Source organism: Microtus ochrogaster (assembly GCF_000317375.1).
Source record: "Microtus ochrogaster isolate Prairie Vole_2 chromosome 14 unlocalized genomic scaffold, MicOch1.0 chr14_random_2, whole genome shotgun sequence".
In the NCBI taxonomy this organism is placed as follows: domain Eukaryota; kingdom Metazoa; phylum Chordata; class Mammalia; order Rodentia; family Cricetidae; genus Microtus; species Microtus ochrogaster.
Window position 1 is genome coordinate 15,381,571 of NW_004949097.1, and position 9,298 is coordinate 15,390,868.

General features: G+C 40.1%; 1 protein-coding gene across 2 annotated transcripts in view; it reads right to left on the reverse strand.

Annotated features, from left to right (window-relative positions):
* Positions 1-3,332: 3,332 nt before the first annotated feature.
* Positions 3,333-9,298, reverse strand: part of Caprin2 (caprin family member 2) — a 55,467-nt gene continuing 49,501 nt past the window's right edge. For both annotated transcript variants that reach the window (XM_026787937.1, XM_013352767.2), the window contains exons 16-19: positions 8,913-9,098; positions 6,853-6,953; positions 5,930-5,993; positions 3,333-4,237 (exon numbers count right to left, since the gene is read on the reverse strand). In XM_026787937.1, coding sequence (XP_026643738.1) covers positions 3,672-4,237; positions 5,930-5,993; positions 6,853-6,953; positions 8,913-9,098 — 917 coding nt within the window. In that variant the 3' untranslated portion in view covers positions 3,333-3,671. The remainder of the gene's footprint in view (positions 4,238-5,929; positions 5,994-6,852; positions 6,954-8,912; positions 9,099-9,298) is intronic.

Below are 9,298 nucleotides of genomic sequence, written 5' to 3' on the forward strand. Positions count from 1 at the left end.
TATTTGTTGTAGTTGAATAAATAGCAGAGTTAATTTTGAATCATCTGGAATAATTTCAGTGGTTTCACTGTGTAAGAAGATTCTGCATACTGAATTCAGTATCTATATTAAGAGATTCAGGAAAATCTAACAACACCATAAGAATGGCATATAGCTCTGATTTTTTTTAACTGGACCATAATGGTTTTGAGTCACAGTACTTAATTTTCTTGAATTGCCTTTCCAGTTTTATTTGCATAAGTATAGAATTTAAGAGCTCCAGAAATTGGTGTCCCTTTTACTATATGAGGAAAAATCCAATTCTTTAATCCTCCCCCAAGGTCCCCATGCTCCCAATTTACTCAGAAGATCTTGTCTTTTTCTACTTTCTACTTCCCATGTAGATTAGATCTATGTCAGTCTCTCTTAGTGTCCTCGTTGTTGTCTTAAGTTCTCTGGGATTGTGGTTTGTAGGCTGGCTTTCTTTGCCTTATGTTTAAAAACCACCTATGAGTGAGTACATGTGATAATTGTCTTTCTGTGTCTGGGTTACCTCACTCAAAATAATGTTTTCTAGCTTCATCCATTTGCCTACAAAATTCAAGCTGTCATTATTTTTTTCTGCTGTGTAGTTCTCCATTGTGTAAATGTACCACATTTTCCTTATCCATTCTTCAGTTGCGGCTGCTTTTCAGGCCAGTTAAGTGCTGCAGTTTCAATTAGAGACTTTCATTGAGCAACTGGAAAACCCACGTTCCTACAAGAGTTGGCAGGGGAAGAAAAGTGAATGAAGAGCTAAAGTCATAAAATAAGACAGCTTTATACCCAGGAAAGTCACATGGACAACTACCAGGGGATATGGCTCAGCGTGAGAATTATCTGGCATAGTTTCTGCTTGATATATCAAAGTAATTTTTTTTATATTATTATGTATACAATATTCTGTCTATGTGCATGTCTGCAGGCCGGAAGAGGGCACCAGACCTCTTTACAGATGGTTGTGAGCCACCATGTGGTTGCCGGGAATTGAACTCAGGACCTTTGGAAGAGCAGACAATGCTCTTAACCACTGAGCCATCTCTCCAGCCCTATCAAAGTAATTTTTATCTAGACACTGCCACTATGGCCTTTTTAAAGATTTAACACCTTAGCTGTCCAAACAGAATATCACAGAATAACTACTGTACACCCAATCTGTAGACAGTAGCTCGCTCATCTACTAATCTGTTAGTAGTTCATACGGTAGAGAGAAAATGAAAGCTAATAGCCCAGACCTAAAGACTACCTAGAGCAGGCATGGTGGTGCAAGTCTATAATCCCAGCACTAAAGTGATGGAAACAGGAAGATCTTGAGTCCAAGGCCAGCCTCAGGTACAGAGCTACTTTGAGGCCAGCCCCATCTCAAAAAACAATAGCCTATTGCCACAACATCCAGAAGGCACTTGATCTCGTCTGATTAAAAACCAACACGTAAATCTCATCAGTTAAACAGAGCACATTTAAGACCATGTTAAGTCATCTGTCAGTGAATGTTATTTAGCTTATTCTTGAGCACCTCGATTCTAAGAAAGCCTATCTTGGCAGGGCTCTGGATCATGGTGCCTAGTGAGAGCATATAAATAGTTTATAAATTTAAAAAAATAGTACTATATTAATAAATGATAGTGATAATATCACTTACAATAGCATGAGTTACCAGAAGCCCTGAGCAACCTTTGCCAAAAGAATGTGCCAGACTTTCTGGCTAAAGAAGGCATCTGGGCTGGAGAGATTGCTCAATGGGTAAAGTATCTGCTGCTCAATCATGAGAACCTCAGTTCAAATCTCCATCGCCAAGGGGAAGCACAGCCTAACCTAATCACTGAGGTCCAGGTTTACTGAGAAACTCTGTCTCAAAAAAAAGGGGAAAATGGGGGGCTAGAGAGATTCTTGCTAGTTAAAAGCACTTACTGTTCTGATAGTTCCCAGCACTAACATGCTGGCTCACAAACACTGTAATCCAGTTTCAGGGGAGCCAATGCTCTCTTCTAACCTGCTGGAGCTCCGGCACGCATGTGACACACAGGCAAAGTATTTTTTTAAAGGCAGAGAGTAGTCAGGCATGGTGGTGCACTTCTGTAATTCAAGTGCTTGGTAGGCAATGACAGGCAGACCTCTGTAAGTTCCAGACGGCTAGGGGACAACCTAGTGAGCAAATCTATTGTTATCCTTAACCTCAGAGGATAGAGTTGCCAAAATACTGTAAATGTATTTGTTGTATGGTGAAATTGAAGGCTAAGCTAGAGATTCAAAGGCTTGAGAAAGCCCTGACCTGAAACTAGCTGCTCCTGGGCGCTGTTCTGCCTTCAGGTGTTTAATGATATCAGTGTCTCTCTATGTACTCTTTGTTCTGGACATGGAAATCAAGAATCAAAACAGGCAGGCGGTGGTGGCACACACTAATAATCCCAGCACTCAGGGGCAAAGACAGGCAGATCTCTGTAGTTCAAGGCCAGTCTGGTCTAAAGAGCTAGTTCCAGGGCAGCCTGGGTGTTACACAGAAAAACCCTATCTCGAAAAACAAAACAAAATCAAAGTAACTTTCTGCTTTGGAGGTGAGCTGCATCCATGTCATTCTTTAATCTTCATATATTCCTAAGTATTATAACAAAGTAGTTCCGGAAACAACTCCTTATAGTAACTGAAAAATAAAATATTTAGTAACAACTAAGAGATTTCAGTTTAAGTTATGAAATATGAGACAATGCTGTCTCAAATGAATGCCAAAGGTACAGTAGCTGCTGAACTGTTTCAGATTGTGAACACATATCCAACCCTAGTTTTCAAAATGGGAAGGGGAGAGAAAACTATAGTACTATATATATAGTGTGTTGTGTATATGTATGTGTATATATATGTGTGTGTGTGTGTGTGTGTGTGTGTATTGTGTGTGTATACATACACAATACACACACACACACACAAACACGCCGGGCTCTGTGTTGGTTACATGTTTAGATATGTCCTTAGTAGAATTTCACAACTCCCCATTACACTGATTCTGTTTTTCATGGAGAAGAAGGGAAGAAAAGAGAGCTCAATCCCAGAGGTAAAATAGCTAACCCAAGGTTAATTAGGAGTAGAAGAGGCAGGATATAAACACAAAGCTTAAACTTTTTGATTACTCAGCACTTTGTCTATGCAAATTAAACCCAGCATCTTACTAAAAGCAGAATACACATGTACACCAGTACACGAAAGGTCTTCTTTTAAAATAACCCACGAACCCTTCAGTCAGCCATCATTCCAGAGTTGTCAGTGATTAATTCTTACCTCTCAAATCAAACGCTTATGCACACAGAAACAGCTGGAGGTGCAGTCTAAGTTTTTATTGAGGCACAACAAGGCATTGTAACTGGTCTGAAGTTGAGGCAGTCAGGACACAGACCATTAACACAGTTGAGGGCTAAGTGCAAACGATACACATTCACTGTGTGACTAGCAAGGCTACATCACAATTTGTAAAGTGCCAGATTCGTGCTAATTGTAATTCCGCTTCAAAGTTTTCACATAAAGAGGAAAACAAAAAAGTAAGAACCTCCTTCTTCCTCTAGGAACAAAATATTTTCCCCAACCAGCTAATCACCAGGGCAAGGACTATTTTTCCTTAGATCCACTAGTGAGAACTTCATTCTTTTACTCTGAACTGAATTTCAATCTTGATAAAGAAGATAGCCTGAAAATGTAGAGTATTTCCAGCTACTCCCATAAATTGCTCCCCTGTGTAAGCGCAACCATATCTGGTCTCCCTGCAGGAGCTGGAGAATGGCATGGTTGCTAGCTGTCTCATGGTCTGGAGCACCATCATTGGCATAGGCTGACACCAAGACCTCCTCATTCTTCATGAGGTTGACATACAGAGGCACATTCACGGCCAGTTTCAGCATGTGGAAAATGAACACATACGTGCCATTCACTGGGCAATTGAATCTACCGAGCTGAAGATCAAATGTCTCTCCCAAGTTGTTCAGGAGAAGGTCAAACACAATAGGTTGGTCTAAAGTTCCAGGAGCCAAATTGGATGTTCTGGCAGCTGAGAAGGCAACTCGCATTTGCTGAGGCAGGGGATAGATGTGTATGGGAAAGATGGCAGCTGCCGGGCTTGTCACTGGCACATCCACGGGGGTCATGCTCCGGGAGTCTCCTTGCCCAGAGTCTCCACTGTTAAAAGTCTCACGGTCTCTCTCTGGGCTGCTCACCTGAGAGGAGTCGCTCCACCCTGTTGTTCATTAATAACAGTGAGTTTTCAGTGAGGCATTAGCTTTGACAGGACATTTAGCATTAATCAGCTCATGAAAACACAAAATTTCAAAACAAAAGCAATAAAATGTAGCCAGAAGGTCCTAAGATATCTTGAGTCAATTGCCTTTTGTCTTTTAAAAGGTAAAAAAAAAAAAAAGTCTTTCTCCCCAAACTGAGTAATTTACCAAAACTCATTAATATCAGTAACTGTCACTCAGCTAATTTTTCAGTAACCAGTCTTCCACACAAAGTAGATAATATAAAAGGGCTCAAGAAAATTCAAGATTAGTTAAAAGACATCAGCTTTTAGAACTACCAACTGCAAAGCAATTCAGCCATGTTCTGACAGGAACATTTCCAAGTTAATGTTGCATGTTTTAAAATTCGTATGTGTGAACATATATGTGCATAAGAAGTGCAGAGGTTGAAATCTCACAGTTTCCCCAGTTTCTCTCTATGCCCCCACCCCTTTTTTTTGAGGCAGAGTCTGTCACTGACCCTAGAGCTCACCAAGAGCTGAACAGAATGGCCTGGCAAGCCTCTAAGATCTGCCCACTACCACTAGGGGTACCAGCAAATGCCACAGAACCCAGCTTTTTACATGAATGCTGGGAATCTTGACTCAGGTCTTCATGCTTCCATGGTAAGCACTTCACCCCACACAACCACCTCCCCAGACCTGAAATAATAATGTTTTAGGTACTGTGTGAAAAACACTGCTCAATAAGAGTAAGAGTATTATAGACTCTGCCCATTTTCTCAAAATAGGAAGACTTCTTTGCTTTGAAAAATGTCTCAGGGGCTGGAGAGATGGCTCAGCAGATAATAGCACTGACTGTTCTCCCAGAGGTCCTGAGTTCAATTCCCAGCAACCATATGGTAGCTTACAACCAACTGTAATGAGCTATAATAGCTTCTTCTGGCCTGCAGGCATACATGTAGGCAGAACACTGTATACATAACAAATAAAATTAAAAAAAAAAAAAGAAACCCTGTGAAAAATGTCTCTGTAGTCACTCGTTTTCAATTACACTGAATCATTTAATGGCCTTGTCTCATTTTAACAAGAGTGATTAAGCACACTACCTTGTGTTTTAATTGCTGCTTATTAAAATCTACCGCTGTCCTATATCATTTATACCATGTATCAGTGGTATAAACCATACCAATTATCTTAAAAGCCATCATTCTGGGAGCTGGAGAAGTAGCTCAGTGGTTAAGAGCACTTGTTGCTCTCACAGAGGACCTAGGTTTGGCTCTCAGCACCCACATGGTTGTTTCACAACCTCTGTAACTCCAGTTCCATGGGATCAGATTCCTTCTTGATACCACCAAGCACACATAAGGTTTAGAGGTATACATGAAGGTAAAACATACACAAAAGAAAATGAATAAATCTAAAAAAAAAATGTCACCATTTAGAACCATCAAACTCAACCTAAAGTTGACACGGGGAATTGTGTCAAGGGTTAAATAAACATACACAATTAAATTGACAGTTTCCATATCCTTCTTGGTAGTCTACATCCTCATTCAATACTTTAGAATTACAGTTAAACAAACTGAAACTTCAACAGAAAATGCTGAAGGCAATGTGGTTTACGGAAGTTGAGAGGATACAGTGAAGTACAAGCACGCTTTCGTAATCTATACAGGGAATTACCCTTACCTCTTGAATTTGCCTGAAGACCATCAGATGTCCCTGATCTGTTATAACATTGCTGGAAATTATCCTAAAATGAATGCATAAATATTTTACTTGGCACCAAAGTACAGATTAATTAGCATTTAGGGAACACCATATACAGTGCAGAGTAAGGGTGGAAATTCAGAAGCAGAGATGGCCTCTGTCATTCACCTTAATGTAAAAGGGCATAGTCATATAACTTAGTTAATATGATCCAGGTTGTAAATCAATGTAAAAATTAGGGTCAGCAAGAAGTCTGAGTAGATAGGACACACATCACCAAGCCTGATTGACCAGAGTTAAATATCTAGAACCCACCTGAGAGAAAGAGGTAATCAATTCCTATAAAATATCCTCCAGCCAAATACACACACATGTGCACACATCATTCACATACACATCCCCACACACACGCAAACAAGTAGATAAAATAAAGTTTGAAAAGAAAAATAATGGTGTAACCCATATATAACCATGACAGAAAGTTTATAAGGTTTGCTAAAATGTAATGTCTAAACCCCAATAATTTTTTTTCAGATATAAGGACAAAAATTAGCTGAGTGATCAAATCAGAATAAACAAAACAGGTTTAATTTGTAAACATGAACTCTGTGATACATTACATTAAGTTAAGTTGAAGGTAATTTAGTGACACTAAGGAACACAAGCTCTGAAGTTTTTAAAAAATATTTCTTTTCCAATATAATTTTTCCTATTTACTTGCTGTATGACCAACCAACAAAGAATTGAACCTCTGGACCCTTCTATAAAGTGGAAGAGGAAATGAGCTTATGTGAACATGTAAGGTCCTTTATACCTTCTAAATTTCATCCTCCCTCATGACAGGAAAAATGTTCGCAGTCTAACATCCACAACTGTCCCACAATTCAGTAGCAATAACTTACCCCTTGAGTGTAAGGTATGCCAGAATATTCTGTAGCTTGCAGCTGCAGTTGGCTATAATTCCCATTAGAAGCTGAAGGGGGTCCTCTGCAACTATCAAAACCTAATGAGTAAACAAACAACATGCATAAAATGATGGGAAACTCTTGGAGCTCACTAAACTCTCTGACTCTAAGAGTTAAGCTGGACAGGGACAGTTGGACAGATCTTACAATGTCATCATTAGATGTATGTCTTCTCTGTTTTTAAAGAATATGAAACTTTATTACTGTATTCCCACTGTCGAAATTTATGGACTTGGTTGGTATTTCCTTCTTGCCTTTGTACAGGGTCAATGAAGAAACACTGGCTACTTTAACAACCTTAAAGCAGACTCCAAGAATAACACCTTTTTGTTATTCTTGACCTTTTTATCATTTTATTATGCATGACCTTTTTGTTTTGTTTTTCAAGACAGGGTTTCTCTGTGTAGCCCTGGCTGTCCTGGCATTTGTTTTGTAGACCTCAAACTCATAGAGATCTGCCTGCCTCTGCCTCCCAAGTGCTGGAATTAAAGTTATGTGCCACCATTACCTGGCTAGCATGACCTTTTTGACCAAACCCAGCAACCAGAACATCATTTTCCTCAATGGAGTTCAAGCGACCATCACTGAGCACCAATGCTGAGACAATCTCGCCATTTTCGATGAGCCACACCCTGACACGCTTCCTGATAGCAGAATTTGGTTATCTGGCTTTGACCCCCTTTTTCCAGCACAATTCCCTTTTCATGAGAAGCACCGCCAAAAGGATCAGCCTCCAAGTGGGCTTTCTTGTACTGTTCATCACACCTCTTCAGGTCCTGTCAGAGACTGGCGTAAGGAGACCACAATATTTGCCCATCTTGTTGGCACCATGGGACAGAGTGAAAGAGATGTGCGTCTTATTTAAGTAAAATGCTTCTACAGTAAAATACCGTAATTCTGCTAGCAATTTATTTATTTTGTTTTTTGAGACACGGTTCCTCTGTATAGCTCTGGCTGTCATAGAACTTCCTCTAGACACAGGCTGCCCCCAAACTCAGAAAACCCCCTGCCTTGCCTCCCAAGTGCTGGGGTTAACAGCATGCACCACCAGGCCCAGCATCTTCTGCTGACCTGTAACACTGCTGAAACATGAGCTGGGGTTGGGTGAGGATGGGGCTAATGTAATTGATACTGAAAACTTCAGCATCAGTCCTTTCGCTAAAATCAAGCTGCCATCACAATATTTGAAACCATAACTAAATCTAAATCTTAAGAATCCACTATGGGGATTCAAATTCTCTTGTTTTTATCTGCAATATACTTTGGAAATAACTTGAAAATGAGCCTTTTAAGGAACATTTTAAGAGTTAATTATGAAACATTTTAAGAGTTAAAGCAATCATTAAGAAATATCATTCAAATATGAAAATCAAAATCTCCCCTGAAAACCAAACTGATCAACCTCCCTTCAGTAAGCCACAGGATTAATCTGCTTTGCAGACAGCAAGTTAGGTCTGTTGCAGAGAACAGGTATATTAAAAATACTGGAGGGCTGGAGAGATAACTCAATGCTTTAAGAGCAATGGCTGCTCCTGCAGAGAACCAGGGTTCAGACCCCAGCACCAACAGGGCAGCTCACAACTGTCTGTGACTCCAGTCCCAGGAAATCTGACAACCTCTTCTGGCATCTGCAGGCACTGAACTTACATTGAGGAAAAATATTCATAAATAAAAAATAAGTAAAAAAAATTTTTTTTTTCTTTTTTGGTTTTTCGAGACAGGGTTTCTCTGTGGCTTTGGAGCCTGTCCTGGAACTCGCTCTGTAGACCAGGCTGGTCTCGAACTCACAGAGATCCACCTGCCTCTGCCTCCCGAGTGCTGGGATTAAAGGCGTGCGCCACCATCGCCCGGCTAGTAAAAAATTTTTAAGTACTCTATTACCTACTAATTATAAATGGAAATGACAAAGAGAACAGAGAAAAGTCAAAATTGAGTCCAGTTTGAGTCAGGAAAGTATACATACTAAAATAATTTAGTACACTAGATTCAAAACATACCTTTGTAGCCACAAGAAGACCAGCAGGGGTTCATTAGTAACCTCCCTCCACGTGTGCATCCTCTCACAGAGCCCCGAGTGCTGATGAACGGCTGAGCAGGTCTGGGAAACACGCTCGTGGGCACTGGGTAAAAGGCGAGGCTGCCATTGCTTACTGGAACAGTTCCATCAGGTTGGTAACCTGCAGCTTAAGAGAAAACAATTTAAAGTCCAAGAGTTAAGTGGTAATAAAGTTCCCATTTTATCAATATAACAATATATATTTTTTTTAAATATTCATTTATTTATTTTGTATGCAATATTTTGTCTGTACGTATGCCTGCAGGCCAGAAGAGGGCACCAGACCCCATTGCAGATGGTTTGAGCCACCATGTGGTTGCTGGGAAT